The 25,785-nt window shown below is 42.3% G+C and overlaps 1 protein-coding gene across 2 annotated transcripts; it reads left to right on the top strand.

Moving 5' to 3' along the window:
- Positions 1-401: 401 nt before the first annotated feature.
- Positions 402-21,753, top strand: LOC125457748 (ADP-ribosylation factor-like protein 9). 2 transcript variants are annotated; one of them, XM_048542373.2, is made up of 4 exons: positions 402-693; positions 10,004-10,172; positions 12,209-12,384; positions 20,209-21,753. In XM_048542373.2, exons 1-4 carry the CDS (start codon positions 574-576, stop codon positions 20,380-20,382), a joined length of 639 nt encoding a protein of 212 aa, XP_048398330.1. In that variant the 5' UTR covers positions 402-573; the 3' UTR covers positions 20,383-21,753. The 2 variants fall into 2 exon arrangements, with proteins under 2 accessions (XP_048398330.1, XP_048398414.1); XM_048542457.2 differs by lacking the exon at positions 20,209-21,753 and adding an exon at positions 14,417-14,539.
- The last annotated feature ends 4,032 nt before the right edge of the window (positions 21,754-25,785 follow it).

Below are 25,785 nucleotides of genomic sequence, written 5' to 3'. Positions count from 1 at the left end.
AGGTGGGGACGAGCTGGGCCGGTTTTGGGAATGACCTCCATTTCCTACCTACTAACCTCATCCCACCTCCTTGACCTGTCCATCTTCCCTGGACTGACCTATCCCCTCCATACCTCTCCACCTATCTTCTTTGCTCTCCATCTTCGGTCCGCCTCCCCTTCTCTCCCTATTTATTCCAGAACCCCCTCCCCATCCCCCTCTCTGATGAAGGGTCTAGGCCCGAAATGTCAGCTTTTGTGCTCCTGAGATGCTGCTTGGCTGCTGTGTTCATCCAGCTCCACACTTTGTTATCCTGGACTCCGCATACCCAGACTCCGCTCTGGGGCTTGATTCCTGCGCGCGCTCCTCTACTCTGGGGGCGGGGAACGGGGCGGGGCCTCGGGTCTGTGGGCGGGGCCGGGGCGATTCTGGCGCCTCTGGCTGACGAGTGTGCCGGATCACAATGCGTTGAGGCGGCTCATAGGGGTTGAACTTGACTGAGGTGAGCGGGACTGCGGCCTACGCAGAGCCTTCGAGGCCGGAATCAACGCCGTCTCTACCGCTCAATCGGTGTTTGAGAGCTGCCGCTGCCCGATGCTGGAGCAGGTTTCCCGGGTGGGCCTGCTCGGAGTGGCCGTGGCTTTAGTCGGAAGCATCATTTATGTCGCCTGGGACCGTCTGTTTGGAGATTATAGACCGGCGATCCAAGCGCAGGTGAGTCCGCGGCGACAGATTCGTGGATCGAGGAATGGTGGGGTGGGGGCGATAGGAGAGTGGTTAGGGGATGGGTTGGAGGGGGGTGTGGGGGGAGAAGTGTCTGGGTGGGGGTGTGGCGGGAGAGGGAGGGGCGTGGGTGGGGGGGGAACCGAGGTTGGGAAAAGTGGCGTGGGTAGTGGGGTTTGTAGGGTGTGGGGTGAGTGAGGGTTTGATGGCTGTGCGTAGGGGGCGTGAGTGTTGGGGATGGTCGTGAGCGTCGGGGGCAGGCTGGGGCTTGGGGTTTGTTAGTGGGGGTGGTGGTGTGCAGAGGAGTCATTACCTGCTTTGTGAAACTGAGTTGTCTTTGACAGCTCTCATTCTTGCTCTACTGAGTCAATTTAATCAGTGACTGAACCAAGCTATCACTCCAATCCTTCATTGAGTTTGGTATGTTTTAACCTGGAGGGCTTTACAAGGATTCTTTTAAAAATTTGATTTTAATCGGCAAGTGAAACTTGCTCCGTGTACATGTTGAATTTTGTTTGATAAGAGTCACTTTGTCCTTGGTCAGCAATGGGATGGGGGCCTTGGGTGTTTGTCCTGTAGGTAGTCTTGACAGCGCAGAAGTAGTCCTGCATTTCGTGGTTGTAGACCATTTGTTGGGCCTCCAGTGCTTTCTCTGACCTGTTTTTTATGCTGCAGGTTTGTTGGACCTGGGCCTTGAGTTGCCTGTGGGTCTGCCAATTCTCTTCAGAGTGCAGTTGCTATCCATGGAGTCAATAAATATGGAGCTAGAAAAGCACAGCTGGGCAGACAGCATCCGAGAAGAAGGAAAATCAATGTTAGGGCTGAAACCCTTTGTCAGGACTGAAAACGTTGACTTTCCTGCTGCTCAGATGCTGAGTGCCCAGCTGTGCTTTTCTAGCTCCATATTTATTGACTCCATGGATAGGAGGTTGGCTTCCTAATTGGTCTGGGCTGTGCACACAACTTTCCACATTTCAGATTTGACTTCTGAATGAGTTATCATAATTTAAAAATATTTTCCATTTTTTGCCAGTTTTTAAAATACAAAATACAGTTGATGTATTTTATGCTAGTATGGCTAACCTTGTTATTTTATTGATTCAGCTTGATGAGCAAAAATATAAAGCCCTAGAATCTTTTTGAATGATACGCTGAAGTCAGAGTGTCCATTCACTGCATGCCAGTGACCATGGACTGCTGATAGTATTGTGCCTGAGCTTTCCTAATTTTTGAAGTTTCATTTCTTTCTCAGATGTAATTTGCCCTCAGGACAGATTACTTAGGCTGATTAGAGTCCATAAGACCATAAGACATAGGACTGGAAGTAAGGCCATTCGGCCATCAAGTCCACTCTGCCATTTAAATCATGACTGATGGGCATTTCAACTCCACTTCCCTGCGCTCTCCCCGTAGCCCTTGATTCCTTCTGAGATCAAGAATTTGTTGATCTCTGCCTTGAAGCCATCCAACGTCTCGGCCTCCACTGCACTCCGTGGCAATTAATTCCACAAGCCCACCACACTCTGGCTGAAGAAATGTCGTCTCATTTCAGTTTTAAATTTACCCCCTCTAATTTTAAGGCTGTGCCCATGGGCCCTAGTCTCCCCGCCTAACGGAAACAACTTCCTAGCGTCCACCCCTTCTAAACCATACATTATCTTGTAAGTTTCTATGAGATCTCCCCTCAACCTTCTAAACTCTAATGAGTACAACCCCAGGATCCTTAGCCATTCATCATACATTAAACCTACCATTCCAGGGATCATCCTTGTGAATCTCTGCTGGACATGCTCCAGGGGTAGTATGTCCTTCCTGAAGTGTGGTGCCCAAAATTGGACACAGTATTGTAAATGGGGCCTAACTAGAGCTTTATAAAGCTTCAGAAGCACATCGCTGCTTTTATATTCCGACCCTCTTGAGATAAATGACAACATTACATTCGCTTTCTTAATTACGGACTCTACCTGCAAGTTAACCTTTAGACCAGCACTCCTAGATCCCTTTCTACTTCTTCTTTGCAAATTTTCTCACCATTTAGAAAATAGTCCATGCCTGTATTCTTTTTTCCAAAGTGCAACACCTCACGTTTACTCACATTGAATTTCATCAGCCATTTCCTGGACCACTCTCCTAAACTGTCTAAATCTTTCTGCAGCTTCCCCACCTCTTCAGTACTACCTGCCTGTCCACCTATCTTTGTATCATCGGCAAACTTCGCCAGAATTCCCCCAGTCCCTTCATCCAAGTCATTAATGTATAAGGTGAACAGTTGCGGCCCCAACACTGAACCATATAGGAAATATTTGGAAGCCGGAAATATAATTGTACATGCTAGAAATGTGTAATAAATTTTGTTAATATCTGAATAGGGATCACCAACGTTTCTTGTTTGGAGCTCTTCGCCAGACTCTAACTGTGTTTGGAGGTTTACTGCTTGGTGCAGCATTCATTATATGGGATAGTGTAGGGGGAGGGGCTTAGATTAGTTCACAGGCCAGCGCAACATCGAGGGCCGAAGGGCCTGTTCTGCGCTGTATTGTTCTATGTTCTTATGTTCTGTCGTTTCTCACGGTCCTGGACAGAACAGTTGCTGTACCAGGCTGTTATGCACCTGGATAGAATGATTGTTGAGAGTTTTTTATAGGCCTCCGAATAGTTCCAGAGATGTAGAGGAAAGGATAGCAAAGATGATTCTCGATAGAAGTGAGAGAGACAGGGTAGTTGTCATGTGGGACTTCAACTTTCCAAATATTGACTGGGAACACTATAGTTCGAGTACTATAGATGGGTCAGTTTTTGTCCAGTGTGTGCAGGAGGGCTTCCTGATACAGTATGTAGAGAGGCCAACAAGGGGCGAAGCCACATTAGATTTGATACTAGGTAATGAGCCCGGCCAGGTGTTAGATTTGGAAGTAGATGAGCACTTTGGTGATAGCGATCACAATTCTGTTGTGTTTACTTTAGTGACGGAAGGGGATAGGTGTATACCACTGGGCAAGAATTACAGCTGGGGGAAGGGCAATTACGAAGAGATTAGGCAAGATTTAGGGAGCATAGGATGGGGAAGGAAACCGCAGGGGATGGGCACATTAGAAATGTGGAGGTTATTCAGGGAAAAGCTCCTGTGTGTCCTAGATAAGTATGTACCTGTCAGGCAGGGAGGAAGCTGTAGAGGAAGAAGGCGGCTTATGTTAGGATGAGATGTGAAGGCTCAGTTAGGTCACTTGAGGGCTATGAGGTAGCCAGGAAAGACCTAAAGAGAGAGCTCAGAAGAGCCAGGAGGAGACATGAGAAGTTGTTGGCGGATAGGATCAGGGTAAACCCTAAGGCTTTCTATAGGTATTTAAGGAATAAAAGAATGACGTGAGTAAGATTAGGACCAATCAATGATAGTAGTGGTAAGTTGTGTGTGGAGTCAGATGAGATAGGGGAAGCGCTAAATGAATATTTTTCAACAGTATTCACTCTAGAAAACGACAATGTTATCGAGGAGATTACTGAGATACAGGTTACTAGACTAGGTGGGATTGAGGTTCACAAGGAAGAGGTATTAGAAATCCTACAGAGGGTGAGGATAGATAAGGCCCCTGGGCCGGATGTGATTTATCCTAGGATCCTCTGGGAAGCCAGGGAGGAGATTGCCGAGCCTTTGGCATTGATCTTTAACTCGTCATTGTCTACAGGAATAGTGCCAGATGACTGGAGGATAGCAAATGTGGCTCCCCTGTTCAAGAAGGGGAGTAGAGACAACCCTGGTAATTACAGACCAGTGAGCCTTACCTCAGTTGTTAGTAAAGTGTTGGAAAAGGTTATAAGAGATAGGATTTATAATCATCTAGAAAAGAATAAATTGATTAGGGATAGTCAGCACGGTTTTGTGAAGGGAAGGTCGTGCCTCACAAACCTTATTGAGTTCTTTGAGAAGGTGACCAAACAGTTAGATGAGAGTAAACCGGTTGATGTGGTTTATATGGATTTCAGCAAGGTGTTTGATAAGGTTCCCCACAATAGGCTATTGTACAAAATGCGGAGGAATGGAATTGTGGGAGATATAGCAGTTTGGATCGGAAATTGGCTTGCTGAAAGAAGACAGAGGGTGGTAGTTGATGGGAAATGTTCATCCTGGAGAGCAGTTATTAGTGGTGTACCGCAAGGGTCAGTGTTGGGTCCACTGCTGTTTGTCATTTTTATAAATGACCTGAATGAGGGCGTAGAAGGATGGGTTAGTAAATGTGCAGACGACACTAAGGTAGTGGAGTTGTGGATAGTGACGAAGGATTCTGTAGGTTGCAGAGAGACATAGATCAGCTGCAGGGCTGGGCTGAGAGGTGGCAAATGGAGTTTAATGCAGACAAGTGTGAGGTGATGCACTTTGGTAGGAGTAACCAGAAGGCAAAGTACTGGGCTAATGGTAAGATTCTTGGTAGTGTAGATGAGCAGAGAGATCTCGGTGTCCATGTACACAGATCCTTGAATGTTGCCACCCAGGTTGACAGGGCTGTTAAGAAGGCATACAGTGTTTTAGCTTCTATGAATAGAGGGATCGAGTTCCGGAACCAAGAGGTTATGGTAAAGCTGTACAAAACTCTGGTGTGGCCGCACTTGGAGTATTGCGTACAGTTCTGGTCACTGCATTATAAGAAGGATGTGGAAGCTTTGGAAAGGGTGCAGAGGAGATTTACTAGGATGTTGCCTGGTATGGAGGGAAGGTCTTAGGAGGAAAGGCTGAGGGACTTGAGGCTCCTTTCATTAGAGAGAAGAAGGTTGAGAGTTGACTTAATAGAAACATTCAAAGTAATCAGAGGGTTAGATAGGGTGGATAGGGAGACCCTTTTTCCTAGAATAGTGACGGCGAGCACGAGGGGGCATAGCTTTAAATTGAGGGGTGAAAGATATAGGACAGATGTCAGAGGTAGTTTCTTTACTCAAAGTAGTAAGGGAATGGAACGCTTTGCCTGCAACGGTAGTAGATTCGCCAACTTTAGGTGCATTTAAGTCGTCATTGGATAAGCATATGGATGTACATGGAATAGTGTAGGTTAGATGGGCTTGAGATCAGTATGACAGGTCGGCCCAACATCGAGGGCCGAAGGGCCTGTACTGTGCTGTAATGTTCTATGTTCTATGTTCTAATCTTCCTATAGATTGGATGAAATGGATTGACCATTTCAGTGTCTTTTGAATGACTAAGATTTATTCTTAAGATTCTAATTGACTTAGCAACTAGCAGTATGATTAATAAAATAGATAAAACATAAGACCGTACAGTGTAAGTGGAGGAATAGACTTTTCAGTCCATTGAATTTGTTTCACCATTCAATAAGATGTTGGCTGATTTGATAATCCTGAACTCCATTTTCCTGCCATTCCCATAATCCTTTATTCCCTTATTAATTTCAAGTCTGTATGTCTCAGCTTTGAACGTACATAACAGCCCAATCTCTACAGCGCTTTATGACAAAGAATTCCACAGAATCACTACCCTCTGAGAAAAATTTCCACCTCATTTCTACCTTAAATGGGTGACCTCTTATTTTGAATCTTGTAGGTTTCAATAACGTTGCCTGTCAGTCTTCTAAACTCCAATGAGTGCCGATTGAACCTCTTCCCATACGGCCTCCTTCCATGTCAGTATCAACCGAGTGAACCACCTTTGTATTGCCTTCAATAGTAATATATCACTTCTCATATAAAGGGCCTTAAAATGTTCGGTGTTCCAGCGGTGGTCTGACTGGTGCTTTGTGTAGTTTACCAAGAATTAGCAATTTTAAACTCCATTTCCTTTGAAATAAAGCCCATCATTCCATTTGCTTTTCCATTACTTTATGCTGGCTTAACAATTTATGCACAAGGACTCCAAATCCCTTTGTGCTGTAACTTTTTGCAGTCTTTCTCCATTTAACTAATATTCAACTCCTCTTCCTACCAAAGTGTATAACTTTCCATCTGCCACGTTTTTGTCCATTCACTTAACCTGTCTGTATCCCTCTGTAGACTCATTGTAACAACCTCACCCCTTGCCTTTCCACCTTATTTTTGAGTCATCCACAAACTTGATGACAGTACACTCACTTTCGTCATCAATATATATTGTAAATAATTGTGGGCTCAAACACTGATCTTGTGGCAGGTTGCCAATCTGAAAATGCACCCTCCCCTTTATCATGATACTCTTGTCTTCTATTAGTTACTATCCACTATCCGTACTAATATACTGCCTCCAACACTATCGACTCTTAAGTAGATTAACTCTTGGTACTTTATCAAATGCCTCCTAAAAATCCAAATATATTGCATTCAATGCTCCTTGTTTATCTGTTGTGTTTGTTTCTTCCTCAAGGCATTCTAGTACATTTCCCTTTTATGAAATAATGTTGGTGCTTGATCATGTTATATAATTTTAAATGCTCTGCTATAACATCCTTTCTTATAGGTGCTAACATTTTCCCAATAATGCACATTAAGCTAACTGGCCTGTGGTTAACTCATTTTTGCCTCCTTCCATTTTTATATTAAGGTGTTGTACTCAGAGAATTCCAGTCCCCTGGACTTTTCCAGAATCTAAGGATTCTTGGAAGATTATTACCAGTTGTCCATTATCTCTGCAGCTGCTTATTTTAATATTCTAGGATACATTCTATCGGGTCCAGGGGAGTTATCACTCTGTACCTTTATTAGTTTCTGTAGCACTTTTCTCTGGCAATAATTGTTGTATCTACCTCCTCTCTTCCTTAAGCCCTTTGATTATTAATTAATTTTGGAATGCTTCATGTCATCTACTATGAAAACTGATGCAAAGTATTTATTCAACTCCCCTGCCGTTTTCTGGTTTCCCCAGCCTCATTCTCTAGAGAGTCTATGTTCATTTTGGCCTCACGCTTCCCTTTTATATATTTAAAGAAACTCTTGCTGTCTGTCTTCATATTATTTACAAATTTAACCCTGAAATGTTATCTTTTGTTGATTTGTAAAATTTTTCCCAATCGTCTGGCTTGCTATTTAATCTTAGTGATATTGTCTTTTTTGTTTAATTTCATACAATCCTTAACTTCCCTGTTTAAACATGGTTGGCTTATCCCTTTCTAGAGTCCTTTTTTACTGGGGTATATCTTTGCAGTGAGCCATGATCTATTTTCTGAAATGTTTGCCATTTTTCCTCATCCGCCTTTGCTGCTCTACTCTTTTTCTCAGTCTGCTCTAGCTGACTTTGCTCTCATTTCTTTGTACTTACCTTTTATTATGTTTAACACAGTTGCTTCTGACCCAAGTGAAACATGAGTTGCAGTTCCTGCAACCTTCGGGTGGCATCGTTTTGGCACTGCAGGAGGCCCAGGATGGATGTGTCTTCTGAGGAATGGGAGGGGGAATTGAAATGGTTCGCGACTGGGAAGGGCAGTTGCTTAGTGTGAACCAAGCGTAGGTGTTCTGCAAAGCGGCCCCCAACCCTCCGCTTGGTTTCCCCGATGTACAGGAGGTCTCAACGGGAACAGCGCACATAGTAGTCCACATTAGCAGATGTGCAGGTGAACATCTGCGTGATGTAGAAGGTCTTCTTGGGGCCTGGGATGGGTTTGAGGGGGGAGGTGTAGGGGCAGGTGTGGCACTTACTGCGGTTGCAGGGAGAAGTGTCGGGTGTGGTGGGGCTGGAGGGGAGTGTGGAGCGGACGAGGGAGACCTGGAGAGAGTGGTCCCTGTGGAAAGCAGATAAGGGTGGAGTTGTAAAAATGTCTTTGGTGGTGGGGTTGGATTGCAGATGGCGGAAGTGTCAGAGGATGATGCGTTGGATCCGGAGATTGGTAGGGTTGTACATGGGGATGAGGGGGATTCTGTTTTGGTAGTTATTGCAGGGAGGCGGTGTGAGGGATGAGTTGCGGGAAATGTGGAAGACACGGCCAAGGGTGTTCTCGACGACTGAGGGGGAGGGAAGTTGCGGTCCTTGAGAAATGAGGACGTCTGAGATGTTTGGGATTTGAGAAGTTGGCGGTGCGGGGTTGGGGAATGATGAGGTTAGAGGCTGTGGGTGGGAGGTCACCTGATGTGATGAATTTGATGATGGTTTGGTGGTCGGGGGTGGGGTCATGATCAACGGGGTGGTAGGAGGAGGTGTCGGATAGTTGGCGCCTGGCCTTGGCGATGTAGCGGTCAGTGTGCCATACTACAACTGTGCCTCCCTTGTCGTGAGTTTTATGGTGAGTTTTATGGATTGGAGTGGAGGATTGCACGTTCTGCAGGGTAGAGGGTAGAGGGTGGAGTGGGTGAGAGGGGTGGAGAGGTTGAGGCGATTGATGTCTCGATGGCAGTTGGAGATGAAGAGGTCGAGGGAGGGTAGGAGGCCTTGGGGTGGTGTCCAGGAGGATGGGGTGCGTTGGAGGCAGGAGAAGGGGTCAGTAGAGGGAGAGTTAGCCTCACGGTTAAAGAAGTAAGTGCAGAGGTGGAGGTGGCAGAAAAACTGTTCAGCGTCCAAGCGTGAGCGATATTCGTTGATGTTTGGGTTGAGGGGGACAAAGTGAGCCCTGTATTGAGGACGGACTGTTCGTCCTCAGTAAGGGGGAGGTCTGGGGTGATGGTGAAGACTCGACAGGGCTAGGTGCTGCTATCTGCTCTGGAGCTGCTGGCTGTGGAGGTGGTGGGCAGAGCGATGTTGGCGTCTGTGGTGGGCGGACCCTGGTAGGCAGCAGCAGCGATGTCAGCAGGTGCTGTGGTGTTGGCCTCAGAAATGGAGGCGGTGGCATTCGGTGTAACGGAAGTGGCATGCCCGGCGGCGGAGGATGTGATGTCATCTGTGGGTTCTCGGCCAAGGGTGGCGGGCACATTGTGGGGAAGGTCCTGGGTAGGGTTGGGGATTAGGGAGGCAGAGGAATCCCAATTTGGCTGGCAGGGACCAGTAATTTTACTGTACTTACAGTTTTTAGTGTCCAATAAAGCTGAGTAGAATTGTGAGTTCAGGTTGTGGATCCTACGAAAAATAAAGAAACAGGAGAGGTCCTTTGCAGGTCTGGGAGAGGGAGGCTCTGAGCTGGGGTAGGCTTGATTGTAGTGCCAGGAGATGTGGGTGCATCGCTGCAAGTGTGTGTTTCCGGCATCTCAGGGAGAAAGTTTTTGAAGGATCTCAATGTTCTGAATGTAGACATTGTCGTGGCTGGGACCAAATTGGGAAGGCCTAAATGTGGACTGTAGGCGTGTACTCTATGTTGTACTCTACAATGAACATCCCTGTATATTGATTTACCATTTGTAGAATACTTTGCAACAGACCATATTTACCTCAAACTGTTTGTCTGAATTAAACTTGGTTTTAAAGGATGAGGAAAACACAAAGCAAGTTCTTGTCGTTGGGCTTGATGGCGCAGGGAAAACAAGTGTTCTGCACAGTCTGTCTACCAACACAGTCAAAAGGAGTCATGGGCCTACTGCGATGTTTAACAGTGTGTGTGTTAAGACTGAAGATGCTGAGATAGAATTTTTAGAAGGTAAGTCAAAATGTTAGCCAGTTAACCTCTGATGGGAAAGGACGATGACACAGATGTCATTCCATTTTGAAGGTCTTCATATCTGGTTATGCCATATTAATGCTTATTTATAAACCTTCTATAGTTTGCTCCTAGTTAGTGAGAAGGAAAACAGTTAAATGAGTACAAAGAAAATGGCTGGGGTCTCAGGCTCCAGATTCCCAGAAACATTGTCCAGAATTTCCAGGCCTCTGCTTGGGTGAGGGATGTATGCAGCTTGACCTGCTCCAGGCATTGAAATGAAGCTAAATCACTATTCGTGACTTCTACTTGCCTTGTCCATGCGTATTCCTGGACAGGAGACATTCTTTAAGGTAGGCCTACACCCCAGTCCCAAGATTTTTTTAATGCATCCAAGACCTTATGTTGTAACAACAAAATCACGTGTTGTAATCATTGTAAAAATGTCCCAAACTCCCATGCCCACCTGGTTGATATGCCTACCACTCAGTCAGAACAGGTAATCTTGGCGCTTCTTCATTTAGTTGTAGCTATAACATTTTAAACTCATTTGAAGCAGTGCTAGAAATGTTGCATGCTATGTTTAGAACAGTGCAGACTATACATTGCTGCGTTTCCATTGACAGAAGCCTCTAAAATAATATTGTGAGCACATGAACATGAGTATTTAAATAAAAGCTATCCAGTAGCAATGAGTTGGAGTTTACTTTATGGTGAACTGAAATAGCAGCTCTGGACCCTTCTCTACTTAGTCCATTGCAGACTGCCTAAATCTGAAGCTGATTTTGCTTTGTGATAGCTAACAGGGAACACAGTCACGAGGAAGCCTGGTCTAGTTTGAGAGTAATGAAAGTCAGTCATAACTGTGTACTTGGAAGTATGAAACTTGAGTATTGCTGGAAAAAATAGTTTGTTGAATCTGTTTGTCATATATTTATCTTGACAACTTGCAAGAATACAGATTCAAGGAATATCCCTTCAGTTGATATTCTTGTGAATTGTCTTGGTGAATGCAAGATCAGGACATTTCACAAGAATACTAACTCAAGTTTCAACAAAGCATTTTTTTCAGTAATACCATAACTGTTTTATTTTTGACTAATTTTAATCTGTTAGATAGTTCAATATAATTAAGCATTCACTTTTTAGTGCAAAATGTGGAGAAGTTAGAGAGGGAAAAGTTCAATAAAAATAAGAAAATGAAGGATTCCAGATGATATGGTCAAAGATTTCATAATGTTAAACCTGTAGAAAGAATTATTTAGGACACTTAGAAAGTTGTCTAATTTTGAGTGTTTTTCATTTGGGGTTGTAAAATTCATGTGGATGTAGAGATTCATTGGAATAGAATGCAATATAGACTTCAATAACTGAACTAGAGAAACTACAATAAAAACAAAATGCAAGAAATTACAACACAAAAACACAGTTGCTGGAAAAGTTCAGCAAGTCCGGCATCATCTGTGAAGGAGAAAACAGAGTTAATGTTTCGGGCCCGGTGACCCTTGAGTCTGGCAGCAGCTGTGGAGAGAAAAACAGAATTATTGTGTGAGTCAAAACTTTAATTTGGTTCCTTCGAAAATGCTGCCAGACCTGAGAGCTTCCAATATTCTTTTACTTTGGAGAAACTGGGGTTCTTTTCACTAAAGCATATGCTGTTTAGGTTTAAACGGCTTTAAATAATGTAAATAAAGCAATCTGTTACTGCTGGCCAGTGAACAAGATAGGATGAAATTATGAGCTAAAGGGTAAAGGAAGAGTTTTGTGTAGAGTGCACATGAAATTCGTGGCCATAGACAGTAATTGAATTGGAGTGCTCTTGAACAGGAAGTAGATCATTTTTTTAAAGAGTAAAATTTAAGGACACATTGGAAAAGCTACAGGGAATTTGTTGAAGAGCCACTATGGCTAGAGAATGGTCCAAACGATCTTTGGAGCTTTAGATTGCTATTTTTCAAAACAATTAAATATTATAACGTGCTTGTCTTTCAGTACTCTCCAGTCTGGTTCATTATGTATTCTGTTTTCTCTTGAAGTTGGCGGCAGTAAATCTCTGCGTAAATGTTGGTCCACTTACCTACCGGGATCACAGGCCTTGGTTTATGTGGTGGATTCAGCAGACCGTAATCAGCTGCCACTTGCTAAGAGAGAACTTCACCAACTGGTCCGAGGACATGAAACACTTCCTGTTGTTGTTTTAGCCAACAAACAGGTATGTGCCTTATTATTGTTCACAACAAAAAAGTTAACATGAACACATTTACCAGTATATAACCATTCTTGATAATTATGTCCTCCATCTACAAATGGGGTTATTTCCACTACAATTATTTCTAAACTGCAGCCTGCGGACCATGTATAAGTTTGTCTGATGATCCACCCCTTAAGAATAATAAATATGTACAGATATTATTTTAATGGAAATTTCTTAATCTGCACATTTGGGAGGGGCTATTTGTCAAATTGGTAGATCATATTGTAGCAATTACAAATGTATGCAATTGATTGGAAAAATTGATATCCTCACCTTTGAGAAGACGTTTCCACGTTTATTGTGCCATGGTACCTGATCTACCTTGGGTGCAGTTGTTGAATAAGTAAAGAGATAACTAGCTGCGGGCTTTCCAGATTTATGGCTTACACTTTGCCGAATACAAGAAATAAGAATGCGAGTATGCTGTATGGTCTGTTGAGCCTACTTCACCATTTTACGCAATCATAGCTGATCGTGGGTTTCAGTTCCATTTTTATATCTGATTCCCATAATCCCATGATTCATTTTGGCTCCAAGAATCCACCTACAACTAACTTCAAGGTCTGACCCCTCGAGCAAATAATCATATTTAATGTGTTGGAGGCAGTTCAAAGGCAGTTTGCTCAATTGATGCCTGGAATGATGACTGGATTTTTTTCTGAAAGTAATTTCAACAGGCTGGGCTTGTTCTGACTAGAGTTTATAAGAGTGGAAGATGACTAGATTGATATGTATAAAATCCTGAATGGCCTTGACAAGGTGATGTGGGAAGGATGTTTCCTTTGGAGATCAAGTCCAGAACTAGGAGAATTGGGATCCCCTTCCAAGCCATAGGTGAAGAAATTTTTTTTCTTTTGGAGTTATGTGACTGGAACTTTCTTCCTCAGGAGTTGGTGAAAGTTGGGATTTTAAGATAGAGGTACATAGATTCTTACTTGGCAAGGGAATCAAAGGCTATCGGGAGTAGATGGGAATGTGGGATTCAAAATGCAGAGCAATCAACCATGATCTTATTGAATGATAGAGTAGGCATGAGGGGCTGAATTATTTTCCTACTTGGTAGTTTAAATTTTTATTAAGCTGTCAAAAAGAGAAAAACTGGAAAAGAACCTGATTTACTCCAAAGGTTCAGGAAGAAAAAATAATAGGTTAACGTGTACTTTCATGTTTCTGAGAGAACATAGGAACTCAAAGCAAGAATAGGCAATTCAGCCCCTCAAGTTTTCTCTGTCATTTGATACAGTCATGGCTGATCTCATCTCTGCCTCAACTCCACTTTCCTGCATACACTTCCTAGCCCTGCAACCCATTACTTGTTGAGAGAGATGAAATTGATCATAACTGATGAATATGCAGAAAGTCTGGAAGGAAAAGACTTCCAGCCTTGTCAGTGACGAGATTAAAGTGAAGGTAGGAGTAATACTCCACTGGGATTGAGTGTTTCAAATATTGTTGGAAAATTTGAGTGAATTTTTCATTTTGCTGTTTATGATATTTTCAAATTGCTTTATCTCTTTTATTATATAATACATTTTGATCTTTTATCATGAGGCAGCCTCTGAATATGTTCAATGGCTGACCATGATAACCAGTTTGTAAAAATAAAACTTACAATCTATCAAGCCAAGTTTCGCTTTGGGATCTGACTTAACCTGTATAACAATCATTTGGATCATAACAATTTTCATAGTTTACCATAGGTAACTTGACCCTTGCCTTCAAGTTTACTTCATTGTTTGGATTTAAGTATTTTGAAACTTAATGTAAAATTCCGTCATTTTAAGGGCACTTTTTCCTTATTAAGAGCCCATTCTGCAGCGTTATCATTGAGTCCTCTGAACTGCATAGAACTACATCCAAAGTAGCCTGAACCCTCGTTGGTTCTTGAGTGTTCTGCTCCAAAACGCATCTGGACCAGACTCTAGGAATTCACAGCTTTTGTGCTGATTAGGTTTACCAGCATTGGTGTTCACTCTAATTTTCTTACCAGTTGCATGGGCCTCTGATGCTGACCGCCAAGATGGAACATTGGAGCGGCAGCACCTGTGTGCACCTATACAGCTTAGAGAGAACATTGACCAGTATGTATGTAAACTGAAGTCCTCTATTATTGCTTTGTTACCCATGTTACATGTAAGTTTTAATTTCCTCACTTATACCTTGCCTAACACTGCCATAGTTGGTTGCATAAAAGCAACTTCCACCCACATTTGCATCATGAATGAAGACTTTGTCTCAGTATTTGCAGTAGGAAAAGAATATAGCTTGAAGAAGTCATGTTTAAATGGGAACAGGGGCTAAATGGAACTAAAGTAAGTAAAACATTGGTATCAATGAAACAATGGAATGAAAGAGTGTTAAATCCCCAAGACCTGACAGTTTCCACTATAGTGTGTTCAAAGAAGGGAAGCATGTTGTAGGTACCCTAATTACAATCTTGCAGAGTTCCCTAGATTCAGGAGTTGTCCCTCTGGATTGGTTAATTGCACTTGTCACACCGCTTTTTGAGAAGGGTGAAAGAGGAAGACAAGAGAATTACGACCAGTTAGCCTAGCATCTGTGGTGGGGAAATTGTTGGCATGTATAATCAAGGCAACTGAACACATCAAAAACAATTTTGGTTAGTCTGAGAGAGCCAGCATGGATTCATGACAGATAGGTCATGCCCAAAATACCTCATTGAATTTTTTGGAGAGTTGACTGAGTTAGTGGACTAGATAATATCTGTTCATGTTGTTTGTAGAACTTCCAGAAGGCATTTTAAAAAGTCCCACCTAAGGGACTATCAACAAAGGTAGAAGCCCATGAAATTGAGGGCAAATTACTGACATGGCTGGGAAATTAACAGGTGACAGAAAGTAGGAAGCGACTAGTGGTGTCCCACAATGATCTGTGTTCGGGCCTCAATTATTCACGTTATTTTTTGATGACTTTGATAATAGTATCAAAAGTAATATAACCAAATTTGCTGCTGATATGAGGTAAGGTGGGATTGTAGAGTGCATACACAATAGCATAAAATGTCAAAGATGTCTTAATAGACTAGGAGAATGGGCAAAACTGTGGCAGATGGTATTCAATGTAAGCAAGTGTGAGGTTGTCCATTTTAGACCAAAGAGCACAGTACTTTCTAGATGGTATGAAGTTAAATACAGTAAAATGCCAAGCAGACTTGGGGACTCAGGTGCATAGATCTTCAAAATGCTACAAACAGGCCAAGAAGGCTACTGGAATGCTGGTCTGGTGTGTAAGAATGCAGAAGTTATACCGCAACTGTACAAAAACCCTGGTTAGGCCCCACATGAGTACTGTGAGGTGATCTGGTCAAAGTCTTCAAGTGGTTAATAGAAAAAGCCGGAGTAGGTAAAGACAAACTCTTTCCATAAGTTGGATATTCTTTAACTAGAGGACCTAGTCTAAAAATGAGAGTCACATTGTTCTCGAGAGAGATTAGGAAGCTCTTCTACACGTGAAATGGAGTGGACTTCTGCGACTCTCTTCCACAAACAGCAGTTGATACAGGAGCAGCTGTTAATTTTGATTCTGGGAAAGTTAGGCAAAAGCATTAAAAATAGGGGCCAAAGATCATGAATGGTAGACGGGCTTCAGGGCTGAATGACCTCCTCCAGTCCCTGTGTTCCTACTATCTACAAGATGCACTGCAGAAATTCACCAGGGCTCATTAGACAACTCCTGTCAAACTGATGACCACTACCATCTAGAAAAACAATGGCAGCAGGTCCATCTCACCTACAAGTTTCCTTTGCAAGTGACTAACCTTCCGTATTTCGGATTGAACTTATGTGCTACCTTATTCTGTTTAAGCATGTCAGCCCCCAAATCCTCCAGTGCTGCAGCTTTCCCCATTTACATACTATTTACTTATTCTTCTTCTTGCCGTTCCTCTATCAATGTTAAAACACTGCTCCCAACACCATGAGCTCTTATATTAAGTAGCCTTACGTGCGATATCTTATTGAACATATTTTGGAAATCCAAATGTATAACATGAGCTGGCTCCCCGTCGTGAAGCCATGCTGACTCTGCTTAATATTATGCACTTCCAAATTCTCTACTATAACGTCCTTTATAATGTACTCTCACATTTTCCCAATGAAGATGTTAAATAATGGCCTATAGTTTTTATCACTTTTAGATTTAAAGGCGTCAAGGTGTATGAATACATTTTTCTCTAGTAATAATCATTGTTTATTTTCTCCCCATCCCTCCAATGGCTGTCACCATTTTTGCTTTTGATTAATTAGTATTTTTGGAATGCTGTTCGTTTTCAACTCCCCTGCCATTTATTCATTCTGAATTATTTCCCAGGCCTCATTCTCTGAGGCCTATGTTCACTTTGACTTCTATATTCCTATTTATATATTTAAAGAAGCGCTTACTGTATGTTTTTATGCTACTTGCTAGTTGCCCTCATTGTTTATTCCCATCTTATTATTTCTTGGCAATCATTTCTTGGCTTTTAAAGTTTTCCAGTACTCTGGATTACATGGAAATGTAGAAAACCGCTAATTTTTGCCACATTGTAAATTTTTCTTTTGAGTTTTTGAAGAAGTGTTGAAGAAGATTAATGAAAGAAGAGTGGTGGACATTGTATGGACTTCAGTAGGGCGTTTGACAAGATTCCGCATGGTAGACTGGTTAGCAAGGTTAAATCACATGGAATACAGGGAGAACTAGCCATTAGGCTATATAACTGACTTGAAGGCTGGAGACAGTGGTAGTGGTTGCTCTTTGGACTGGAGGCCTGTGCCCAGGTTTGCAGATGATACCGAAATTGGTAGTGTAGTGGTCAGGGAAGAACGTTGCCCCAGTACAATGGGGGCTTTGATCAGATGGTTTGACCACATTTAGAGTACTGCGTACAGTTCTGGTCGCCACGTTAACAAAAGGATGTGGACGCTTTGGAGAGGGTGCAGAGGAGATTCACCAGGATATTGCTTGGTATGGAGGACACTAGCTATGAAGAGAGGTTGAGTAAATTAGGATAATAAAATGTGAGGCTGGATGAGCACAGCAGGCCAAGCAGCATCTCAGGAGCACAAAAGCTGACGTTTCGGGCCTAGACCCTTCATCAGAGGGTAAATTAGGTAAATTAGGATTATCTTGAGTAAATTAGGATTATTTTCATTAGAAAGACCGAGATTGAGGGGGGACCTGATTGAGGTCTACAAAATCATGAGGGGTATAGACAAGGTGGATAGCAAGAAGCTTTTTCCCCAGAGTGGGGGACTCAATTACTAGGGGTCATGAGTTCAAACTGAGAGGATGAAGGTTTATGGGAGATATGCGTGGAAAGCTCTTTACACAGAGGATGGTGGGTGCCTGGAACACTTTGCCAGTGGAGGTGGTAGACGCAGACATGATAGTGTCTTTTAAGATGTATCTGGACAGGTACATGGATGGGCAGGGAGCAAAAGGATACAGACCCTTAGAAAATAGATGCCAGGTTTAGACAGAGGATCTCGAACGGCGCAGGCTTGGAGGGCCGAAGGGCCTGTCCCTGTGCTGTAATTTTCTTTGTTCTTTGCTCTTTGTCCTGGAGAGTGTTGCGAAACAAAAAAAAACTGTAGGGTGCAGGTGCATAGTTCCTTGGAAGTGGATTCACAGGCAGACAGGGTGGTAGAGTAGGTGCTTGGTATGTTTGCCTTTATTGTTGGTGCACTGAGTATAAGAGTTGGGAGGTTATGTTGTGGCTGTACAGGACATTGGTTTGGCCACTTGGAATACTGCGTTCGTTTCTGGTCTCCCTGCTATAGGTAGCATGTTGTAAAACTTGGAATTGTTCAGAAAAGATTTACGAGGATGTTGCTAAGGTTGGAGGGTTTGAGTCATAGGGAGAGGCTGAATAGGTTGGCCTTTTTTCCTTGGAGCATTGGAGGGTGAGGGGTGACCTTATAGAAATTTATAAATTCATGAGGTTCATGGATATGGTGAATAGCAAAGATCTTTTTTGCAGGGTAGGGGAGCCCAACATTAGAGGGCAGAGGTTTAAGATGAGAAGGGAAAGGTATAAAAGAGACCTAAGAAGCAACATTTTCATGCCCAGAGTGGTGTATGTATGGAATGAACTGCCAGAGCTGGTGGTGGAGGCTGGTACAATTGCAGCTTTTAAAAAGTATCTGGATGGGTATATGAATAGGAACGGTGTAGAGGGATAATGGATAAATGCTGGCAAATGGGACAAGATTAATTTAGGATGTCTGGTCACAAGGACAGGTTGGACTGAAGGATCTGTTACCGTGCTTATATATCTCCATGAGACTATAATTTGATACTGTCCTTTTAACTTCATTTGATGAACTGACCATGGTTGACCAATGCCTAGAATCCTTGTTCTTCACTGGAATATAACTTTGCAGTAAATTAGGGGCTATCTTCTTAATCATTTGCCATTGCTCTTCAGCTGTTTTTTTTTGATGAAGAGCTTTCCTATTCCACACTAGCCGATTCTGCCTTCATCGTTAAGTAATTGTCTTATTTCATTTTAGTACACTCTCCCAGCGTGATCGTTAGCAACTCCTTGGTCCGTCCAAATGTCTTTCTCCCTCTTCGGGCTCTTATCCTATTGTTTACTCCCCACCCCACACACCTCCCTATTTTCTGCATATAAACTGACAGTTTTCCTAGCTACCATCAGTTCTGAGGAAGGGTCACCGGACCTGAAATGTTAACTCTGTTTTTTTCCTTCACAGATGCTGCCAGACCTGCTGAGCTTTTCCAGCAACTTTGTTTTTGTTAAGTATAGTACAGTTGTTTCTGACCCAGGTTCCTCCCTCTCCAACTGAAAGCTAAATTCCATGTAATGATCTTTGTTCCCTAGGACTACCTTCTATTCTGAGATCGATAATTAAACCTGATGCTGTCTGACCCACTGATCTCCAGCATTTGTTGTTTTCAGTACAGATTCCAACATCTGCAGTAACTTGTACCTACGTTTATTGAATCTGCCTCATTACATCGTTACCAGGTTCCAAAAAAGCCTTATCCTTAGTTGAATTCACAACATCTTATTTATGGAAATATTGTTTTATTGTGCTAAATGGTTTCTCCCTATATATTCTCTGTTCCCCATAATTTCTTGAAAATATTAATGAACTTTTAACCTTCCAAATTCCATGGTTTGTTTAATATCTCCTCTCAGACTTAAACCTTTACATTCCGGTATCATTGTAGTAAATCTACAATTTAATGATTGTCAAAGCTTCCTTTTGTAAAAGAGCCTGGGTAGGGACAATTAAAGAAGAAAACCACTTTTATTTGAAGAATGAAGGAATGTCAAATACTAAGTGTGTATTTGCTTCAAACTTTACAAAGAAATGTGAAGGTACGTATGAATGAATAGAGGAGAAAGTATGAAAGTAATTAATAACTGAGAAATAATGCTGGAAGGAGCAGAAATCTGGAACGATCAATGGACCTTGATGGCATGCATACTGAGGCGAGTTGTAGAAGCAGCTTGATCGGAGCTTGTCATCATGATTTTGGAAGTTTTGTTTGTGAACAGAAATGTTATCGATTGAATTAATCTATTTTGCAACAAGTAATGGAAGAATATTATATACATATTGTATATACATATTGGCGAATTAACAATCTGTCATTCAACATTTTAGCTCTTAATTTCACATAGCTGCAGTTTAAATGGTTTACTCTGTTTTGTGTCCCATTTTCCAGAAATTATCAAAGAATTTAGAATTTGTCATAAAATGTTAAAGGGGGTAATTGTTTGTCTGTAAGATTTAGTGTTATTGTGTCTTACAGGATATTAAAGGAGCCTGCACTATTTCAGAAATCCATGAGCAGCTTTCCCTTGCGAATTTAGGTGATAAAAGGAAGCTTTTCCTCATTGGAACACATGTTGCTGAAGATGGATCGCAAATACCAACAAGTATGCAGGATGCCAAGGAACTTATTACCCAGTTGGTGATCTACTGAGGAGTGAATTTGCACACAATTTTTCTATTTCTGCCTTGAATTCCTTTACATCATTGTATTTGATGTAATATTTTTACTAAACTACTATCGGGTCATATTTGATTGTGATGTAGAAACTTTTTCAATATAAAGAAATCATTGTTTTAACAAAGAGATAGTAAGAACTGCTGATGCTGGAGTCAGAGATAACAGTGTGGAGCTGGAGGAACACAGCAGGCCAGGAAGCATCAGAGGAGCAGGAATGTTGACATTTCGGGTTGGGTTTTTCTGAAGAAGGGTCCCAACCTGAAATGTCAACTTATTGTTTTAACAGCTTGGGTTTGGAAAAATCAATACTGTTTGCACATGATCGGCACTGGGTTGCACATTTAATGATAATATTAGAAGCTTTTGTAATAGGTTAATCACTGTACGCTTCTACTGTATAATTTGCTGTAAGAGTTACATTGTGTGTTTCTAATTAGTGAACATTGGGACTGGAGAACCTTTAATAACGGTTAAGATTTGCAACAGAAATCTCTGCACATCTGTTTAAATCAAAACGAATGCAGATGCACATGACTGTAATTACTGTGCACAAGAAAAACATACATTAGAAACTTGTGTTTTTGAGTGGTGATAATGCAGTCAGTCTTTATTTTGCAGTTTCCAATATATAAGCCAGCTGTATTCATAGAAGTGAATGCAAGAGGTTAAAAGTTTCCTTTTCTCACCGGGCATTTCTGGATATTACAGAGTATGGTATGGTTTTCACCCCCACTTGTCTTTTGAATGCAGTGATGATTTTTCTTTCATCATTCATGAGATGAGGGTGTCACTGGCTAGGCAGCATTTATTGTCCATCCCTAATTACCCGGAAGGCAGTTAAGAGTTGACCACATGGCTGTGGGCCTGGAGTCACATGTGGGCCTGACCAGGCAAAGGTGGCAGTTTCCTTCCCTAAAAGACATGAGTGAGCTAGATGGGCTTTTCCTGACAATCAACAATGGATTCACAGTCATCATTAGATTCTTAATTCTTGATATTTATTGAAATCAAATTCCACCATTTGCCATGGCAGGATTTGAACCTGGGTGCCCAGAAGATTATCTGGGTCTCTATTTACAGTTCAGTGATCATACCACCAGGTCGTTGCCTCCCCCACTTAACTAAGGATGTTGAAACCTCAGCAACTTTATAGAAATCCAGCTTGAATTCGGTAGCCTGTCATAGTGTAAAAGTGAATGTAGCCTCTTCCGGTCAAATCCATTGATTTACTTAATCCGTACAGTTTTCTTTTGAAATCACTCAATCATCTTTGCTTCTACCTAAGTAGGCAGCAAGTTCAATGTTTTTACCAGTTGTGTAGAAATAAAACTCTCCTCACAATCATCCGTACCTGCTTATCTTGTCTAAAACATTGTCTGTTTCCACATCCACCAATAATCCACTTTATTTGGACATAACATGATGTACACTCATATCACATCACCGCTCTATCTCCTTTGCTGCAACTTAGCCAACCTGCACTTGTATCTAAAACTCCTCATCCCTGGTACCATTTTAATAAATCTCCTTTTTGCTGTCTCAAAGATATGCATTTCCTGAAGGGTGGTGAAAAGAAGGCAATGTTTTCCTAATCCAAGCTTTGTAAAGGTTCACCATAACTTTTGTTTTTGGAGACTTCTACATATGAAGCTGTAAATTCTATTTGCCTTAACAGCTACTCTCTCAGCATGTCCTGCCACCTTTAAAGACTGATACACATAATCTTCCCCAGGTCCTTTTTACGTAGTAAGCTGATTGTTGTGACTTAACTGTGAAGAATGTGCCACTAATTTTGTCTCACTGCTCCAGAGGCTATCACGCACATTTAAGACTTCCAAGTGAGACCACAAAAACTCAGTTTGTCTGACTGTTACCCAGGTGAAAAGCAAACTACATCAGTTTGCTTCGGTAGCTGTAAAAATGGCTATTTATCGTAAAGCTCTTAACTTTAACAAGAACTGTGAACAGAAAGGATTTCTAATTTATGCAATTTAAGATGTACCCCTTCAAACATGCAACACCCCAATCATGATCATGACTGACTAAAGGTAGATAATAATATTTACATGGAGAAGGAATATAGACAAGCTGAAAATCAAAAGTCCATGAGTTGAAAATCCTTTGATTTTTGCAATGGTGAAACATTCTTGTTTGCTGGTGATGGCCATCCCTTGAGTCATGGCTTATACGTGGGTTAAGTTCAATTTGCTATTGTGCTTTTCTACTAGCACATTTATATTCATAGAAGAACATAGAACATAGAAAAGTACAGCACAGTACGGGCCCTTCGGTCCACGATGTTGTGCCGTGGAATAATCCTAATCCAAAAATAAAATAACCTAACCTACGTTCCCCTCAATTCACTGCTGTCCATGTGCATGTCTAGCAGTCGCTTAAATGTCACTAATGACTCCGCTTCCACGACTACCACTAGGTAAACTATTCCATGTGCTCACAACTCTCTGGGTGAAGAACCTCCCTCTGACGTCTCCTCTATACCTTCCTCCTAACACCTTAAAACTATGACTTTTCATGGCAGTCAATCCTGCCCTGGGGAAAAATCTCCGGGTATCAACTCTACCCATGCCTCTCATTACCTTGTACGTCTCGATCAGGTCACCTCTCTTCCTCCTTCTCTCCAGAGAGAAAAGCCCGAGCTCAGTCAACCTCTCCTCATAAGACAAGCCCTCCAGTCCAGGCAGCATCCTTTCCAAAGCCTCCACATCTTTCCTATAATAGAACGACCAGAACTGGACGCAATATTCCAAGTGTGGTCTCACCAGGGTTTTGTAGAGCTGCAGCATAACCTCGCGGCTCTTAAACTCGATCCCCCTATTAATGAAAGTCAAAACACCATATGATTTCTTAACATCCTTATCCACCTGGGTGCCAACTTTGAGGGAGCTATGCACTTGTACACCAAGATCCCGCTGTTCCTCCACACTGCCGAGAATCCTGCCTTTAATCCTATATTCAGCATTTAAGTTCGACCTTCCAAAATACATCACTTCGCATTTATCCAGGTTGAACTCCATCTGCCATTTCTCAGCCCAGCTCTGCATTCTGTCAATGTCTCGCTGAAGCCTGCCATAGCCCTCGACACTATCAATGGCACCTCCAACCTTTGTGTCATCAGCAAGCATACGAACCCACCCCTCAACTTCCTCATCCAAGTCATTAACAAAAACTACAAAGAGCAGAGGCCCAAGAACAGAGCCCTGTGGGACACAGCACTCAGCACTGACCTCCAGGCAGAATACTTACCATCTACAACCACTCTCTGCCTCCTGTCAGCCAACCAATTCTGAATCCAGACAGCCAAATCACCTTGTATCCCATACCTCCTGACTTTATGAATGAGCCTGCCGTGGGGAACCTTATCAAATGCCTTGCTGAAGTCCCTGTACACTACATCCACTGCTCAACCCTCGTCAACCTGTCTCGTGACTTCAGTTACAATTTTTAAAATTCACTCAAGGGCTGTGGGTTGGCTGGTCAGCATTCATGCCTCTCCCTAATTACCTATCACCACCTTGAGAAGCTGGTGGTGAACTGCTACTGGTACAACCAAATTGCAGTTGGGGTATGGGGTGGCTGGTGGTGAAGATGGGATGGGATTCGAGGATTTTGACCCAGTGATTGAAGGAACAGTGATCATTATATTTCCAAGTCAGGATACTGAGTCAATTGACAACTTGCAGATGGTGGTGTTCTCAGGTATTTGTTACCCTTTGTCCTTCTAAAATGGAAGTGAACATGGGTTTGGAAGATAAGCCTTCATGAATTTCTGCAGTGAATCTTGTAAACAGTACACACTGCCGCTACTGAGCATTGGTAGTAGGGGAAACGGATGTTTGTGGGTATGGTGCCAGAAAAATGGGCTGCTTTGACTTAGATGGTGTCAAGCTACTTGAGTGCTTTTGGAACTTCATTCATCCAGGTAAGTGGGGAGTATTCCATCACATCCCAGATGTAAGCCTTGTAGATTGTAGACAGGCTTTGGGGAGTCAGCAGGTGAGTTACTTGCTGAAGTATTTGTAGATTCTGACCTGCTGTTGTAGCCATTGTATTGATAGCAGCAGGTTCTGTCAGGTCTGAAATTATACATCTAATGATCAAGAAACCATTGCCAATTATCATAAAACCCATAACATTCACGTAGCCTTTTCAGGAAGGTATTCTGCTGTGTCAACCTAGTCTGGCCAATGTGTGATTTCAGACCTACGAAATATTTGGTTGACACTTGAAGTGGTTCAGCAGATCACTCAGTTGTGCCGTGTAATCAAAGCATACGTACTAGAAGTGACAATAACAAACATTGTCTTAGTGACCCTGTGGTGTCCTCCTCCTGAACACCTGGGGTCTGGTGCCAAAATTAGAAACACTATCTCATTGAGTAAATCATCCAATGGCCTGAATTGTCATACTCATGAAATCATACCTTACAAGCAAGTATCCCAGGCACTACCATCCCGACTGTATCATGTCCATGGGACATGTGTGATGATGTGCCTTTGAGAAGGATCTGTTCTGTGTTGTTTCTCTTGCAAAGAGGTGTGTACAGTGGTGAAGGAATGCTTCAAAAGCAATGGATAAACAGATTGGAGCTTAGTTTTTTTTAATGAGAAACATGAGTGCATGGAGTCAGGCTGTCTTGGACCCAGGGTTTTAGTTTTGCTTTCAGTTGAAGTTGGGCGTTTGGCAAGTTGGCTGCCTGTCTACTGCAGCTAAAAGTTTGAGTTCTTTTTCTGCTACTGGATTGTATCTTTTGGAATTCCTTTCTCCTGGACTGGAGATAGCTGTTTCGCTGAGTTTGCCTTTGCCAGCGGTGTGTTCCGGGGATGTTTGTAACAGTTGTTGATTAGTAGTTAAATAACATATTCTTTCATAAAGTATTTTCAAGTATTAAGTATTGTCTTTTTGTTGTTTGTACTTTAACTGTGGTGTAAGAATAAAGTGTGTTTTGCTTGAAGCCTAGTAGTTTGACCAGTTGAATCACATCTAGAACATGGCACCTTATATTTACCTTTAAGTAAGATAAAAGTCAGGGTCCATGCTGTCTCCTTGATATATTTTGAGGGGGCTTTGGCTGGCTCATAAGAAATTGGGGGCTCCTGTTGGAATCAAATTCTGTAATTCCCGGTTTGGTTTAGAATTATTGAACTCAATGACTGTGAATGGGGAGTTTTGGTATTCCCTTTTCAGGTGTTCAGTTTGTTTAAATAGGGTGTGCCTATGTAATAATGGCTCTTTTTTAGAGGCTGAGTTTGCCGGGTCAGCAGAAGTCACTTTGGGTGGTTTACAGATGATAAGTAAGGTAAAGCTTTTGGAATTGGCAGATGAGTTGAAATTGTGATTGCCTATGATGGAAGGGAA

The sequence above is a fragment of the Stegostoma tigrinum genome, chromosome 1 (assembly GCF_030684315.1).
Source record: "Stegostoma tigrinum isolate sSteTig4 chromosome 1, sSteTig4.hap1, whole genome shotgun sequence".
NCBI lineage: Eukaryota > Metazoa > Chordata > Chondrichthyes > Orectolobiformes > Stegostomatidae > Stegostoma > Stegostoma tigrinum.
The sequence above is the reverse complement of the archived record's forward strand: the minus strand, read 5'-3'. Positions and strand labels throughout refer to the sequence as shown.